The following is a 17,867-nucleotide window of genomic DNA, read 5'->3' as shown; positions in this document are numbered from 1 at the left end:
GTCTCTTCAAACTGGGAAAGGCCATGCTGCACAGCCTGCCTCCAAGCGGGCCGCTCAGAGGCCAGGGTTTCCCACTTGTTGAGGTCCATCCCTAAGGCCTTCAGATCCCTCTTGCAGATGTCCTTGTATCGCAGCTGTGGTCTACCTGTAGGGCGCTTTCCTTGCACGAGTTCTCCATAGAGGAGATCCTTTGGGATCCGGCCATCATCCATTCTCACGACATGACCAAGCCAACGCAGGCGTCTCTGTTTCAGCAGTGAATACATGCTAGGGATTCCAGCACGTTCCAGGACTGTGTTGTTTGGAACTTTGTCCTGCCAGGTGATGCCGAGGATGCGTCGGAGGCATCGCATGTGGAAAGCGCTCAGAGCTTGCGTCCTGAGTACACTTCTGTACTGCAGCGAGTCATGGACTCTTCGCTCACAACAGGAACATGCAGTAGTAGGAGGTTTAAGTCAGTGGGTAGTGCTCCAGTGTGCATTTTCCTCATGCTCAAAAAATCTGTCTTATCTGCTCATGCTGTCTTATCTGTCTTGAGCCTCTTATAGATAAGCACTTCCTTGTAAAAGAAAGATCACAAATTGTGGTGCATGGTAGGAGTAGCAGCTCCAGTGCTATGTGGTGTCTACTACCCTGATCCTCAACAAGTGGCATTTGTACCATGGGTGGTACTTAAGGTGGTATCTAGTGGTAGGGACCCCAGTTCCCTTCCACCTGCCGGTAGCGCAACACAAAAAGCAGCAGTAGGAGGCTCAGCTCAGTGGGCAGTGCTCCAGTGTGCATTTTCCTCATGCTCAAAAAAGCCCTCCCATTTGCCCAGAGCGTCTTATAGATAAGCCCTTGGTTGTAAAAGAGAGATCTCAAGTTGTGGTGAAACGGTGATGGTAGTAGTAAACTTTTTGTTGAAAAGCAGTATATAAATACTGTCTATAAATACTGTTACCTATATCTATATAAAATTATGTCAGAGTGGTACCACTGGTGGTACTTGAGGCATTGTCTAGTGGTACATGTGATCCCCACTACCAGGCAACAGTGCAACACAGCAAACAGTGAATGTTTATTGCATGACATCTGGCTTCCCAATCCCAAAGTAACAGGTGATTACACCTGTTGCAGGAAGCAGCTCTGGGGGGAGCTTTGAAGGTGTTACCTTGGGAGGAGTGCTGGAGATGGAGCTGAGACAGGGAGACAGGGAATCCAGCTGAGGGAACCCACTAAGGGGGGAAAAACAGACAGGTTGAATTTCAGGATAAAGTACTGGTAGAAAGTGAATTTGTAGTGACCAACTGAGAAAACGTGACATCAAACATGTTGTAAACTTAAACGCAATGATCTCACTCATCTCTCACTCCTCAACGCGAGGCCAGAGACACACAAGCTTTTTTTGTTGTAGGCAACACAGTTTTCCCTGTTCCAGGCAGCAGCACACACTTGTCAATTTCATTCTGCAAATTCAATCCATTTTTTTTCTTTCTGAGCAGGTGATCCCTCAGCCACATTTGCAGCTTCAAGTACATGCAAGCCTGCTATTTTTACTAGTGCACTGACATGCTCCACACTCTTTTGGTAGCCCCAAAATGCTTTTTTTTGGGGGGGGGGGGGTGCAGGATATTGGAATAGCATGAATCATTGAGAGCACAGGTTTCCATTTCTCCATTGCTTACTATCATTGGCATCCTTCACTCTCAGAAGACTCTGGTATTGCGCTCTGAAAAGTGGTTCTGGGACCCCGTCTAGTGTGGCTGAAAAGGCCAATTCAGGAGTGACAATCCCTTCCACACTGGGAGCAACACTTCCACTTGCCTCTTAGCCTCAGACCGTTGGCCAAGTGTCTCTTCAAACTGGGAAAGGCCATGCTGCACAGCCTGCCTCCGAGCAGCCGCTCAGAGGCCAGGGTTTCCCACCTGTTGAGGTCCACTCCTAAGGCCTTCACATCCCTCTTGTAGATGTCCTTGTATCGCAGCTGTGGTCTACCTGTAAGGCGCTTTCCTTGCACAAGTTCTCCATAGAGGAGATCCTTTGGGATCCGGCCATTCTCACGACATGACTGAGCCAACGCAGGCGTCTGTTTCAGCAGTGTATACGTGCTAGGGATTCCAGCTCGTTCCAGGACTGTGTTGTTTGGAACTTTGTCCTGCCAAGTGATGCTGAGGATGCGTCGGAGGCAGCGCTTGTGGAAAGCGTTCAGTTTCCTCTCCTGTTGTGAGTGAAGAGTCCAGGACTCGCTGCAGTACAGAAGTGTACTCAAGACGCAAGCTCTGTAGACCTGGATCTTGGTATGTTCCATCAGCTTCTGGTTGAACCAGACTCTCTTTGTGAGTCTGGAAAACGCGGTAGCTGCTTTACCGATGCGTCTGTTTAGTTTGGTAGGACACAAGCTCTGTAGACCTGGATCTTGTTATGTTCCAATGTTTTCAGGGCCTGCAGCAACAGGCGTTAACCACATATTTGCTTGCTTCCACATTATGTTTTGTGGCCAATTCTTTGGAGATGCAGTTGTAAAGCACTCCTGTTGGTTACATTTGATTCCTTTGCTGCTATAGATATAGAGTGAATCTAGTCGACGGACATCAGAACTTGCCTGTGCAGTTGATATGCACATTTCTCATTGTAACTAACTGAGTGGTTCACTCTAACAGCAGATGAGGATGGATAATAGTTTCTGTGCTGAAACTTTTGTGCTGTTGCATTATTAATCTAGATTTTTAAAAATTCAGCATGCTTTTTCCTTAAGGAGTGCCTGGATGCCACCAATCTCTTCTACCCAACTCTGATGTCATCACCTTCCATAGCAGTCTATGAAATTGGCAGCCAGTCTTCATGATGGAATAAAAATTGGCCACATCCATTTTTGAACTGAGCATGCCTTTGTTATCAAGAATGCTCTGGTTGCCACTAACTCTCCAAAATGCCTTCATCAAGTTTTTGGGAGGACTTGCATTATTTTCAGCTATTCTGAAAGGGATGATGAAAGATGGTGTTGCTAAACCGAAATCTGAAAGGCACAGGCTTAGGAAGTAAGGCCCCATTGAAGCAAGCTGGGCGTGCAGACGTGTTTATTCAGAAGGAAGCCTCCCTGCATTCAGCAGGGCTTACTCCCAAGTATGTATGCCAAAGATCACACCCTTACCCATCCTGAACCTCTTAGAAGGTTCAGTTAGAAGGAAGCCTATTGACGTGAATGAGCTTTACTCCCTAACATATGTTTAGGAGAGATTGCTGCCTTAATGAGTCTTAGAAGAACTTGCTTTGGTCTAGCTTGTGGTTTGGATCAGCTTTGCTGCTAGCTAAATCCAGAAACCTAGGTCTAATTCACCGTAGATCCAGTAGTGGTTGATATTGGAAGCACCTGTCCTTGTTACATAGCAAGCGTCACCATCCCACTGTTTTGGGCAGAAGGTCCTCAGTGAATGTGCTCCAGTTACGAAGTAGAAAGGGTGGGTGTACCATGGAAATACACATTTGCTTTCTTGAGCAAGAACCCTACCCCAAGAGAGACATTTTCCCCCTAAAAGACAGCTCTCTGTGTACTTGCAGCCCAGACCAAACATGCAAAAACCCACGTGGAAATATGGTGAGAGAATAATTGGAAGTGTTAGTCATTGGGTCAAATCTGGGACAAGAATGCAGATGGTGTAATATCCACCCAGTTCTGCTTTGCCTCCTTGAGACATCACATCTATTGGAAGTTACCTTTGACTGACTCAGTCTGTTGACCCGGTAGGATTTTGCATCACTGGCTGCAGCTCTTCAAAATATCAGATACAGACCTTTTTCAGCCCTACTTCTGAGGCCTCTGTGCTGGAGCTTCCAGGTGTTGAACCTGGGACTTTCTTTGTGCAATCATGCATTCTGCTGCCACTGAGATGCAACCAAAACATGGGGAAAGGAGGGAATTCCTACCTGCAGAATTGGGCTACCTTGGCATGGACCTGTTTTGTCACAGACCTTTACACTACAGGCTGCTAGGGTCCTGCCTCTTGACTGCCTCCCAGTGGTGGCAGCCAGTATCTGTGGGCCCTCTTCTCAGACTGCATTTCTCACTTAAGGAGATATCCCCATTCACATCATCCAGGGTGGTCCTTACAAGACAAGAGTACCTAGTGTGCTGTTTGCCTTTGTTTATGGGATCAGAGATATTCTCTAAGAAGCATTCTGTCAAAAGGTTTGGATTCAGCATCCTTAGCCCTGATGCATCACTCTACTCCCACCACAGCCTGAGACCCCAACTGTGCATGAACTGGGTGAGAACTCTTGGTTCTGAGAAGGAAATGAATGCCAGGTGCATGAGAGTGGCACCAGGATGCAGGTATCTGTGTGCTCCCTGAAACATCTGGTAGGTCACTGTGAGATACAAGAAGTGGGACTAAATGGGCCTTTGGCCTGATCCAGTGGGGCTCTTCTTATGCTCATGTTCTCCTTTCCTTTCCAGGGATCTGCGCTTTAACCACATCAGAGACATCCAGCCTGGAGCCTTCAGGAATTTGAAGAGTCTCCACACACTGTAAGTGGTCCAGGTCCCTTGAAAGTTTATGTACTTTTAGTGGCACGTTTTGATCCTGACCTGCCTCTGAAGAGCTGAGGGTGGTACGCATGAGGGTTCTCTCCCCTTTCCTGTTTTACCTCCTCACAACAACCCTGTGAGATGGTGTTGATGCTAACCGTGTCATGGTGGAGAGGGACCTAGAACTTGGACCTCCCCTGTCATCATCTTACACTCTAACCATGATACCATGTGGCTTTCAAAATAGATTGGGGAAAGGGAGAAACAACTTAGGCTTGTACTGAAGGCTCTTTGGTCCTCATTTGTCAGAAGGACCCCATCCGAGAATGATTTTGGTTTGCTTGGCTGTGCACAGAGGTTGTGCTAATAAATAGTCTGCCGAACTTCCAGCCAGCTTTATTTTTGGCTCCCATTGTATAAACAGCATCACCTGCTTCATTGTTTTTGGACTGACTGGAATTTGTGTTGGATCCCAGATTTTCCCAGCTCGTATGTCTCACTTTGGAGTTCACGGGCTCCTTTCAACACTCTGCATTTCAAGGTCCTTTCAGGATACAGAATAATTGTTGCTGTTCCCCACCAGTTTGTTTTCAGTGTTGAATACAACTGCATTTGCATTAATTACACTGAATCAGGGAAGAGAGAATGAATTGACATTACAGTTTACTCAGACACAGATCTCAGAGATTTCAGTGGGACTTATTCCCTAGCAAGTCTGCATAGGGTGCTGTCATCATTGCTCAAGCATGCCTTTTATCAGTTCCACTAAGGGCGCAATCCTGAGTCACCCTTGGGCCAGCACAAGGCCCTTGTGCCCACCCAGGAGGGTCGCAAACATGCCGTAAAGCACATTTGCGCCTGTCGTAAACTTGGGTCTCACTCCCAGGGTTTTGGGTGCTCAGAGTTGTTGGTTCTGAACCCTAGAGCCCTCAAAGATCCCTGGTCGGTAGTACTGCCACCACCCTGTGATAGCCAGTGCCTCAGGCCAGGGAAACCAAGACCCTTTAGGCTTAACTATATCCCTTGTAGGCACTGAGCACTTTCTTTACTTAAAGTCTCAGTCCTCAAGTTTCTAGTCCACAATGAGGATTTTTGGTAGCTTGCTGAACGGCTAGGCAGGATTCTGAACCTTTGTCCCCAACAGACAATGAACCAACATGGTAAAAAGATTTTCTACTTTATTAAATACATAAGATTACAAAAAGGTTACAAAAGGCAGCAAATGCTAGAGGCATAAAAACTTCTAGGAAATATCAGCATAAAACAACAAAGCTAACTTGCTAACTCTATTATTCTCTAACCCTCACCTGGGTCAGCTCTTTTGTAGATCCTCAGGCCAGTTACCTATGGCCACATGGTCCTCGTGGGGCAGGATGTGCACCCACCACCTCTCTCACCCAGAGACAAGGAACAAAGACCCTTCCCTCAGAGCTGGAAGGAGCTAGAAAGAGCTGGAAGCTCCCCCTCTCAGCTCTTCCCTCCCCCTTGGAGATCTCCAGCTGCATTCCATCCTTGATGGGCATCTTTCTGGCTCCTAGGTGCTACATAATCACCTTCCATTGAATTGTAAATCCTGGCAGCTAGGACTGCAAGCCCCTTGCAAGCCCCTTCTGGGTTACTGGGTTACTGTGGTTCAGGCCTTGCAATGTTACTAGGCCTAAACTGTACATATTCATGACAGCGCCTCCTTGTGAGTCAGCTGGGCCGGCACAAGGACATGTGCCAGCCCGCAGAGGCTGAATCCAGCCTCTGTGCCGACTTCATGGGGGAGCCTTGTGTCTGCTGAGCTCGGCCAACACAAAGCGCTGGAGTGGGCAGGGAGGAGGGGGGAGGGAGGTGTTCCGGGGAGGGCGGGTGGAGAGCGATCCTAGCGGTGGATGGGTGGGCGGGGAGCAGAAGGTGGGGCACCTCAGGAGCTGGCACAAGTCCAAGGAGACTCATAGGGGTTGCAGCGGCTTACCCGGGGATAAGGGGAAGAGTTTCCCCTTGCCTCAAACTGAGCCACTTTGGCGCCCTATCTTGTGCTGGATACAGCGCAAGCTTCCTGGCCTGCGCGTTCCAGTGCAAGATAGGATTGCATGGCGAATGTGCCTTCTGTGCCCTTGACTTCTTGTATTGGAATCGAGGAAGATCTGGCGAGAAGGTAGATGTGGTGTCAGCAGTGGCCCCTTTAAGGGTAAGGCCTGGGCATCCAGCAGAGTGTGCTGCACAGCTGCAGGCACTTGAAGGCAATAGGGCCCTCAGGGATATAAGGAGCACCAGGAAGAGGTTGTAGAAGGAGTGCAGGTTGGAGAGGAGACTGACTGACTTGGCTTATTGACTTTGGAATCTGACCTTGGACTGTGACTTGACTTACTGACTTTGGACTTTGACTTGGATACTCTGACTGACTTTGTGACTGCTGGAACAGACTGCTGGAGACACTGGAGTTTGGTGTGTGGCTGCTGTGCCCAAGACCTGCTGAGGACCGAGAGTCTGCTGTAGTGGTGGGAGGCTGCTGGCAGGAGAGAGGACCTCTGCAGGTTGAACAGGCAAGCTACCCTGGAGGTGGGGTCCAGCAGGACTGCAGGGCAGAACCAGGGTCATTTGTTGGGGGAAAGAAGGGGAGCTAATTTGCTTAAAGTGGGCATAATTATCTAGGCAGAGCTTGGCCTTGGAATCTGGCAAAACACTTCTCCAGAGACGATCTCCCCATGATCATTTATTTATTTGAGATATGCATACCCTGCCTCCCAAGCTCAAGGCTTCACAAGGCATATCCAACAGAATATCACATAACAATGAAATCATTGCAGCATCAACAGATGAAACTGTCAGCAACAGAAACCAAACATAGCATCAGTGTCAAGCTACATCAAATGCAGTAGAAAGACCAACATTTGTCTCATGGAGGATGAGACAGTTAAAGATGCAATGGTGCGTTGGGCAAAAATTTTTGGATATAATATACCGATGGACGACTGGAACCAAATTTGGAATACAAACATTAAGATAACTAAAGCAGTGTCTTTTAAAGAGAATTTATATAAAATGTTTTATAGATGGTATTTAACACCAGAGAAATTAGCAAAAATGTATTCTGGGTCATCAAATAAGTGTTGGAAATGTATTGAGGTTGAAAGAACCTTTTATCATATGTGGTGGACATGTGAAAAAGCAAAGAAATACTGGAAAATGATACATAAACTGTTGCAAGAGATATTGCATTGTGTATTACCATTCAAACCAGAAATATTCCTCCTAAATGTGACATCAGAAATTAAAGATCAATGTAAGAAACACCTTATTGTATATATTGTTACAGCGGCAAGAATATTGTTTGCGCAAAAATGGAAATCTACAGATGTGCCAACTAGAGAAAATTTAATAGATAAAATTTATGAAATAGCAGAAATGGAAGTTTTAACAGAAAGAATGAAAGAGAAAGATTTAGATAGAGTAAGAAATTATTGGAAGTTTTTTTTTATGATTGGATAGATAATTTTAGTTAAACAATATTGAGTGTTTCGCTAAATTTAATTTTTTTAATTGATAAATATGATAGCCTTTGTACTGATGATTATGTTGTTTTTTTGTTAACTGAATGACGCATGTTGGAGTCTAGGGCCAATACCCTCATGTGTAATCTGTGTTGTACCTGACCTAAGTATAACCCATTTCCTTTCCTGTATCAGAAATAAATAAATAAATAAATAAATAAATAAATAGGAAGACCAACATTTTAGGATTATTTTTAAAAAGTTAAAGATAGAGAGAGACATGACTGAGAACTTGGCTGTTCCTTGTTGCCACCCACCTCCCTCCAGAAGGCAGGAATGCTCTGACCTGGGCCTCTGAAGAAGTTCTTGGGATTTCAAGGCCCAAACGAGCACTTTGAATTGTGCCCAAAAACAAATACTAGTTGATGTTGCTCTTTAGGAATTGGTGAAAATGAAGTCATTTCATTGCCAGGAGTATATAGGACATACTTATCATCTGATGACCTGGAGTCCTTTCCTGCTCACCTGGAGGCCTCCCTCCCAGCAGTGGGTCAGCAGAAATCTGGGAGGGATCATATGACCCCTCTAATAGATCCCCCCAACTCCCCAGACCAATAGGAAGGAATTTGAACTCCTGGAACCAATGGCATGGCAGGAAAGGGGGTACACCTAGCGGTTCCCAATAAGCGCCTGATTCATGGGTCATATGACCCCTCTAACAACTTTACCCGATGCTGCGTGCCAATAGGAAGGGGTTTTTGGAACATGCCCGGGTAGCTGGGTTGTATTTAAACTCTGGTCAGGTTGAAAATTGGAAACAGATTAAAACAGCAGAGCCATAGGAGAAACAGAGCACACTCAAGCAGAGATTGAAGCCAGAAGCGTGAACTTTCAAAACCTGGGTTTATAGGATGGGTTGGGGCACTTGCAACATGGTGAAGCCAAGTTAATTATCGTCTGCTGACATGGTGTTGCAATGTAATTTTCACTAAAAATTAAGTCCTCTGTGTATTGGAAACAGTCAGTTAATTGTCTCTTGCGACAGCCTAACTGCACACAGTCCCAAATACTGGCTGGCCCCTGGTGACATAATTGACTTGCTTTGTTGACCGTTGTCATGGACTCCACAAGACAGCCAATGGCTGGAAATCCATGTGAAGGTGGAGATCGGAAGGCATCCTTGCCATCTGCCTTATTTCTTCCCTTGGAGATTCATTGTGACTCACTGTGGTATGAATCAGCATGAGTCAAGCATTAAACGACGGTGCAGCTATGGTTTCCATTCAGCGAGGCCACTGCAGCTCACACCAGTTAATTTCCTAAGAGCTGGTGCCTGGTTAAAAAAGTTGTTTTCATTGAGCAACGTATTCTGCAAAATCTGCTTCACCTGCAAGACTGGCACATGCGAGTTCAAAGCAGAAGGGCACATTAAGGTTGGCTGCAGAGGATTCCAGATGTAGGACATCATCACCATGAAGGTCCCTTCCTCCAAGCACCCAGTGCCACCTACCTCGCTCTGTTGGTGCCCTAGTTAAGGGCCCAAACCTATCCAACTTTCCAGTGTTTATGCAGCTGCAATGCATCCCCAAGGTAAGGGAACAAACATTCCCATTCCTTGAGGAAGCCTCCAAATTTCCCCCTAGCACATGATTGTAGCACATGCCCCATTGGCTGCAAAACTGGATAGGATTGGGCACTAAGTGTGTATTGGATTGCAGCCTTCATGAATAAATTCCAGTACTGAAAACAAGTTGTGTTCATCAGTGGCATAGCTAGACAGGGTGCAAAGCACTAAGTTTTGCAGGGAGCCTCACTGCAGCGTGTAAGCAGCCCCTCCCTCTCCCCTTCTGAGCTATTCTGAACAGGGGAGCAAAACAGAGGCATTCACTTCTGTTTTGCTCCCACTGCCTGGCATGGCTCTGAAGGAGGGAGGCTGCTTACATGCTGCAGTGAGGCTTCCTGCAAAACTTAGCACTTTGCACCCCCTGTAGCTATGCCACTGAGGTGCATTACATCTGTAAAGTGGTGTCCTGCAGGACTTGGATCAAAAGCTCTCATCTGAGAGTTTGGGGACTGCATTTTAGCTCTTTTGCAATTTCTCTTCCTTGAGCAAGTGAGAAGCTCAGGACTGGTTCAGGGCAGTGTATGCTCCTTTGGAGGAAAGACCCCTGAGCTTATGTCGCCTTTGCAAAAACGTATTTCTTAACAAATGTGAGGTCATATAGGCATTAGGAGCAAGCACACAGGTGACTAGTGCTGCTCAGGACTTCCTTAAATGGGAAGGTGTTTCATCAGCATTAGAAATTGTTGCTCCACAACATCAGCACCCTGGAATTCAGTTTGCCCCATAAACTCTTCACAACTCTCCAACTTGGACAAGATTGGCTAAAAGAATACGGGTGGGTACTCTCATGTTCAGTGTTTTGATTTTCCAAGGGAAGGGGGACTCTGTTGTGCTCCACACGGGAAATCTTCAGAAGCTGAAGTCTGGATGTTTCTGTGGTGAAAAAAATAAATTCAATGCCTATTAAATGAGCACAGCTGGAGTCCACTTTCCCATTTTGCTCAGCATGCCAAATCGCCTTAGGTGAGCCCTAACAGAGGTGGCCTGCAGGACTCTGTGACTGTCTTGTTCAAAGCGCATGGGGGCACATGGGGACTTGGATTTGCCAAAGGAAGGAAAAGCATGCCAAAAAGATTAGCATGGAATCCTCTACCAGGGAGGCTTTTCTTGTGAGCTAAGAGTCTGGACAGGGGTACTATGACAACGAAAACAGTGTGGGGAGGTAAACAAACATACAGACCATAGTTGAGATCTGACTGTATCCATCCTGACCTCTTTCTGCCCTGCCCTGGCAGTTTACCTTCATTTGAATGTCCTGGGCTGGTTGATTTTTCCCGTTCCCCAAACAGTCCCAGCAGAGGAGGTGGCCTAGGTCCAAATGACTTCACAGAAGTGTTCTGCAGGTCAGAGGTTGTTTTTGGCAGGATTCAAATCATGCACATTCGTCTAAGGGTGCAACTAGACAAGATCTGTGGTTTGCTCTCCTATGCTTTTTCTAAAAGGGCAAATTAAGCCATGGAGAAGCACACAGGCCTATCTGATTGGAATCCCTTCCCCCAGGAGCCACTACTTGCCTTGAGTGTGCATGTGCTTGGGGAGATGTGCAGGTTCCCTTCCCTCAAGAGTATTCCAAGTTGCATCCTATCTTCTTGCTTCTTTAGACAGTTCCACAATCTCACCTCTAGGCAACAGTGTAGAGCAATGTGTTTTAGTGGACAGGACTTTTGTGGAACCTGGAGAGGAAAGGAAGGGAGTGTTCCTTTCTAATAACTTTCTTGCGCATGTTCCTTCACTTCTCAGGAATAACAGTGACTGAAAGGAATATGCCACCTTTTGCTGGGGGCCCAAGGAGCTTACAGAAACCTCCAACTACTGTGATAAACTGCCCCAGCGATCTATTGCATTGCACAAATGAAGCCATCCTGCATGGAGTCAGATTGTTGGGCCCCCACTCTAGTACAGCTCCAAAGAAAAAACTTTTCTTAGGTCTTCCACCTGAGATGCCAAAGTCTGAACCTGCAACCTTTTACTTGCATAGGTGTATGCACCACCCCTGAGCTTATACCTGTGACACCATTGTGATTTGTATGTTGTCCTAATCACTTCCTGGAAGCCACATGTATTAGTCAGCATGCTGGGTCTGAAAGATAAACTTTGGTTGAACAATAAATGACTTCCAGACAACAATGAAAGCTTTGAGATTGAAGCCCGCTAGCCTCAAAATAGGGCACTGATACACTGCTTTGTTCCACCTGCTTTTCTGCAGGCTTTTGAACAACAACCTGATAACACACCTTGCACAACGGTCGTTTGAAGAGCTTGTGAACTTGAAATACCTGTGAGTAGTTCCTGTCTGAATGTGTCCCACCCCGAGGAGCAAACCAGATGTGACACAGGAGTTCTATGTGACTAAAGCACCAGTGTCTTTTCCTTTCTCAAAAAACAGCTGTGGTGGAAGGTTGGATTAGAGCCAAAGCATGGAGAGAGGGGTACACCCCATTCCCTTTCACCTTGGCTACTATCCAAATTGACCACACAACCTGCTGTTAGCCACCGAGGTGGAAACTTGCAGGCACTGTGCCCAGAATTTTTCCCCTCTGTAGCTAACCTCAGCTGTGGAGGAGAGACTGAATGTGAGTCAAATAATCAGTGTGAGGGCACAGGGTTAGGCCCCCTACCTTCCTCCATTCCATGGCCTAAATCCAGATTTCACCCTCCAGCTCTGTAGGTGTTGCAATCGTGGCTCTCCTGTGCCCCACCTGGTTTAACCCTCGTTCTCTAAATGTTAGTAACAGGAAGCTGAGGACTTCCTGGAATTTATCAAATCATACTTTGTTTTTGAGTAAATGTGTTCTGTATGTGCATCTGTGTTCTGTATATGGGTACGATAAATATTGGCTATAATGTATATGGAAAAACATTCATATCTGTCTGTGCCAGCAAAATAGAGTTACTATTTCTCATCTTAAAGAACACAACAGAACACAATTGGATCCAGTAGTGTAGCTAGAGGGGGGTGCAAAGCACTATGTTTTGCATGGAGCCTCACCTCACCACACCATGCAAGCGGCCCCTCTCCTTCGGAGCCATTCTGGGCCACTAGAGCAAAACAGAGGCATATGCTACTGACTGGATCAATGACAATTTGAAGTTCACAAAAAGGGGGTATGGGTTTCTCACACACACACACAGGCAGAGACTGACAACTGATATACTGTGTGATTTCCTAGGTTTGTGCATTTGTTCTGCTGGAGTTGAAGGGTTCAAATCCATCACTTTTCCCCCTCCGAGAGTAGCGCAACTTATATCTGTGAATCTGATTTTATTTTGAACGAACAGCTGATAGGGAAAGGATTAAAGCGATACACACTTACAGTGCAATCCTATGCACACTTTCCTGGGAGTACGCTCCACCGAACGCAGCGGGGCTTTCTTCTGAGTAAACATGCATAGATTGTACTGTTAATAAGGTGGACCTGGCTGATTTGCTGATTGTCTTGTGGATGTGAGCAGAACTGGCTAGTCTTGGATGTTCTCGCATTAGTTAACTTGGAGGATATTTTTTTATTGGGGAGGCCCCAGTACAATGATGGCAGGTGAATTTCAAGGGACCAGCTCCATTTGGGGTAGATGCATGCTGTGCAGTTATTCTGTCGATAGCCAGGAGTCTTTAATCTGTCTCTCCCTCTCTCTCTATTCAAAGCTATCTTTACAAGAATGAAATCCAAAGCATCCAGCAAGATGCATTCAAGGGTCTTCATTCCCTGGAACAGCTGTAAGTTGGCAACGCTTTTGAGTTGGAAATTGCACAGAGAAGGATGGAATTAATCCTCTCGGTTTTCATTAATCCCTTGAGACGTCGTCTGCAGGCCCTTGTTGGAATCCAGAGAAAATCCAGAGTTTTTATAAAGTACTCTGTTTCTAGCCATCATGGAGATGATGAGATGTTCAACCATGTCGTGCTTTTTTATTCTGCATGTCATGATCGTCTAGGGCAGACTTTTGTTTGCCAGTCTTGAGAGTAACATTGTAGAATAGTGGTCATTGACTCTTAGGCCGCAATCCTGTACACACTTTCCTGGGAGTAAGCCCCACTGAACACAGTGGAACTTGTCTCTGAGCGGTTGTGTGTAAGATGTGCTCTGTGTCTGTTTTATTTTTATCCCACTCCAAGGTAGAGAGAAAATGTCTGACCTAAGGTTGTCCAATCTACTTGATGGCTAAAATGGACTTTGAACCTGGGATTCCCAGGCCAAAACCAACACTCTAAGTGCTACACCATGCCAGGTGTAAGTGATGGTCTCCATATCATGAACAGCATCACCTGCTGATTTCTGCATTTTATATGATTGTTGTCTGATCTCAGAAGCTAAGCAGGGTCGGGCCTGGTTAGTACTTGGATGGGAGACAGCTTGGGAATACCAGGTGCTGTAGGCTTATACCATAGTCTTTCGAGACTGAAGGTTGCCAACCAACCAAAAGCACAAGAGCAGGCCAGAGCACCATTTCCCACCCCCCAGCCATTGGGCAAGTCCATCTGTCTGTCCAGATCTTGTCAAGTGGATCTGTTCAGAATCCCTTCAGTCACTGGGCTCCTCCCAATAGGGGCCCCCACCTTCTGGTATACATCACCCCATGACATTGACCTGGCCTCAGTCCCTCTCCCCTGCCCCTCCTTTCCAGCCTTCAGCTGGAAATTTATGGTGCCAGCAAGGCTGCAATGTGCTCAGCTTGAGAGGCCATCCTTACTCCTGTGGAGTCCTAGCATGTCAGTTTTTCTTACTCCCAATCAGGGAAATATGGAAGTTATGTTCATTGGTATGGTGCACAACCCACATCTGGCTGGAGGAAAAGGGGGGGGGGGAAGGACTCCAAAATGCCCTATAAGTAGGCGTTGATGAACCCTCAGAGGAGAGATAGATTGTTCTGCTTGCTTAAGGTGCTTTTTAAAAAACACACACACAAAAACCTCAGCTAACTTTGCATTCAGTGTTTGTTGAAACTCCCTAAAATACCTTGTTCAGGTACAGAGAGGTTGGTGCAAACTCTGGAGTAAAAACTCCAAGATGAATCTCAAAATCTTGTTTGTGCAAGGAGGATTCCTGAGAGGGCTTGTGATCCACACTACCCAGGCAAGACAGAAGCTCTTCTCTGGGAAGAGGGACAAAAGAAAGCATGTGCTCCTCCTCCCCCAGATGACCTCATGTGGTGCTGCAGCCAGGAACTAATTTCTTGCTAGCATATATAATCAGCAACTTTGGTGATGATGTATTGGGAAGGCAGCGATCCAACTGGCTGCCCTTGCCTGAATGGCCTGTAGTTTTCTTCAGAACAGAGCGACTCAAGAGGTCACGGAATTGCACGGCAAGGTACGACTCCTCAAAACGCATTGCACACACGCACAGTACTGTATTTATAATGCCATATTTCTAACTGTACTTATGCTGCAGCAGTGGTTGTTGGCAATCTCTTGTCAAGAGTGCAGAGAACCCACCTGTTATCAATCTTCAAAGCAAATTTTTGTTCAAACACATTGGCCCTGTATAAGCAGCTCCAGCCTTTCAGTCAAAACTGCCTCCTCAGTCTGAGAGTGGACTGATGGGCAGGATCAGGTGTGCTGGCTTTAGATCTGACTTGATGGGATCACATAGCCCAGAAATTTCTTTGAATGCATAGACCCTTTCCCATTTGCCTCTCTCTCCCCCCCCCCCCACAAACAACCATTTTCCCACAGCACAGACCATTTCTCAACAGTCTTTTTTTAATGCATTCACGCCACCATATGCTGCGTTTTCATTGAATTTGGTCACGTTGAATTTGAAATGCATGATCATGTGTGTGGCTTTCAATTTACCATGTCTAGGAAACATTTGCAATCCTTGGGAGCAGTCCTGTCTTGGAATCCACTTTTTCCCAGGCTAAAGTCATAGAATTCTAGGGGAACTCTATCTCTGGGTGACTGGTTGCATTTTTGCTGACACATCATCTGCCTTTATGGTAGCTCATTTTAGTCTCAGGTTTCTTTGGGTGTTTTTCTGCATTCATACTTCATTCACAGTTAGACTGCCTCATGGATTTTGTAGTCTTGAGACTGAATAAGCAAGAGTTCTTCTGCATGCGTATTTCATATATGCCTTGTTGATTCAGGCATCCCAACAATGCATGGTTATTGTAACTGGGCATACCATGCTCATTTTGCCCCTTTGTTCCCCTTCACACATCAGAGGAGGGAATTAAAAGCTTCCATTTGCTGTGTGTAACAAATCAATATTTCCCATTGCAACCATATGCATAAAACTGTGGTTTATATAAAGCAGGGGTGTCCAAACATTTTGGTAGGAGGGCCACATCATCTCTCTAACACTGTGTTGGGGGCCGAATTAATTTACATTTAAAATTTGAATAAATTTACATAAATGAATTTATTAGAGCTGGAACCTGTATGAATGAATGAAGGTCTTGCAGTAGCTCAAGGTCTATAAAAGGCCTTGCACAAAGCAAGTTCAGCCTTTCCTTCATTGCTGCTGCTGCATCACAGGCATGAAACAGCAAGTAGTGGAGGGAGCCCTCAACCCACAGCTCAGGTGAGCTGTCCTCATGCTGATAGCAGTCGTCCTCATGCTGAGAGCAGTTGCATCAGGCCAACATGGGCTCCAGCAAGTCTCCAGAGGGCCAGAGGCTCACTGAAGACTAGGGGCTCCCCAGGGGCCTGATTGGGAGCCTCCGAGGGCCGCAAGTGGCCCCCGGGCCGGGGTTTGGGCACCCATGGTATAAAGCATAGTGGCGGCCCAATCCTAATCAGGCATTGCACTGCCAGAATGCTCATTCCAGTGTATAAGACCCTTTACAGCTGTCACAAAAGGCAACGGGCCGTTCGGCAGGACCTGGCTGCCTCCACAAGTGGCAAGCAGCTGAGTCTGTATGCCAGGAGACTGGGGAAGCCCACCAGCGCTAGTACACTGGCACATTGGAGAGAGGTGGGGAGGAGGTGGAACACATCAGGGAGGGGGAACAAGAGGGAGATGGGGCAGGGAGGAGGGTGAATTGGAGCCAATGTCAGTAGCAGTGGTGCAAGCCAATATCCTAACCCCCTTCCCAACTTTGAATCCCTTACCTGGACCAACATGGGTGAATCATGTAGTAATGCAGACAGCTTCCTCTCGGGTTAGATACTTCAAGCTTTAAGTATTGCATGTATTCCTCTTGGCACAAAAGTTGGGGGTGGGATATGTGATCTATTGTATGTGTTTGTTTTCCTTTTTTCATATCAGCTACCTGCATTTTAACAACCTGGAAAACTTGGAGCCAGAGACCTTTAGTGACCTGCCAAAACTGGAAAGGCTGTAAGTCTTTACAATTGTGGCATTACGGTTCTGCAGCCAGACTTCTCCCCCTGCCCCGCCCATTTCATCCTCGGAGCAACCTTGTTTGTTCTTTATTTAAAATTTGTATTTAAAATATTTTGATGCCGCTTTTCCAATGCTCAAAGTGGTGTACAACATAAATAAAAGCATTTAAATAAAACCACTAAAAACAATTGAAACTGATACAGGAGAAGATTAAAAGATAAAAACAGCAACAACTGGTTAATAAGAGACAGTGACTGGCCCAGGTTCACCCAGTGAGCTTCGTGGCTTTGAGCTTCAACAAAGGTCTCGCTGCTCCTTTCTCAACCAGTAGCATAGCCAGAGGGGGGCAACACAATAAGAACCCCAGGCACTGCAATGCACAGTGCAAGCAGCCGCTCGCACTCACTGTCGGAGCCACGACAGCAACATGCAGGTGCCAAATTCTGTGGCTAGAGATTCAAGCTGGTTCTTGGAGAGCTTTTGAGGGGGCTGATGCTCTTCTCATCTCAGATTGACCACCTGCAAAAATCGCTGGGTCACTCTGGGGAATGCAAAGCAGCATGTTGACGCTCTTTGTTCTCCCCGCTACAGCTTCCTGCACAACAATCGCATTTCTAGGATCCAGCCAGGAGCCGTCGCCCAGCTGCAATCCCTGAAACGACTGTAAGTGGATGAGGGCCATTGCAGCGAACCATGAATCATCACATCTTTCATCAGATGGAGGCCAAAGCAATGCTGGCTTCAGCAATTGCTGGATCTGTTGTTTATTGTGGGAGCCTTATGATCCCATAGGGCGCAGCTGAGCTTAGCCTTCACAGTTGTGGCCATTTGTGCTCTTTTCCCCTCTCCTCTTCTTGCTGTTGGAAAAAAACAGTAAATGCCATTTGCAGGGCAGTATATGGTCCAGGAGGCAGGTGACTGGCAGGCCACCTGTCTCAGACCTTTATTCTATGGGATTCTGTTTCTAC

The 17,867-nt window shown here is 46.4% G+C and overlaps 1 protein-coding gene across 3 annotated transcripts in view; it reads left to right on the top strand.

The window, feature by feature from the left end:
* The window catches only part of LOC136649765 (peroxidasin homolog), a 59,356-nt gene that overhangs the window by 10,499 nt on the left and 30,990 nt on the right, over positions 1–17,867 (top strand). For all 3 annotated transcript variants that reach the window (XM_066626669.1, XM_066626670.1, XM_066626671.1), the window contains exons 2-6: positions 4,436–4,507; positions 11,817–11,888; positions 13,254–13,325; positions 16,822–16,893; positions 17,491–17,562. In XM_066626669.1, the coding sequence (XP_066482766.1) occupies positions 4,436–4,507; positions 11,817–11,888; positions 13,254–13,325; positions 16,822–16,893; positions 17,491–17,562 (360 nt within the window). The remainder of the gene's footprint in view (positions 1–4,435; positions 4,508–11,816; positions 11,889–13,253; positions 13,326–16,821; positions 16,894–17,490; positions 17,563–17,867) is intronic.

This window comes from Tiliqua scincoides, chromosome 4 (assembly GCF_035046505.1).
Source record: "Tiliqua scincoides isolate rTilSci1 chromosome 4, rTilSci1.hap2, whole genome shotgun sequence".
NCBI lineage: Eukaryota > Metazoa > Chordata > Lepidosauria > Squamata > Scincidae > Tiliqua > Tiliqua scincoides.
Note: the sequence above shows the minus strand (reverse complement) of the source record. Positions and strands in the feature narration are given on the sequence as shown.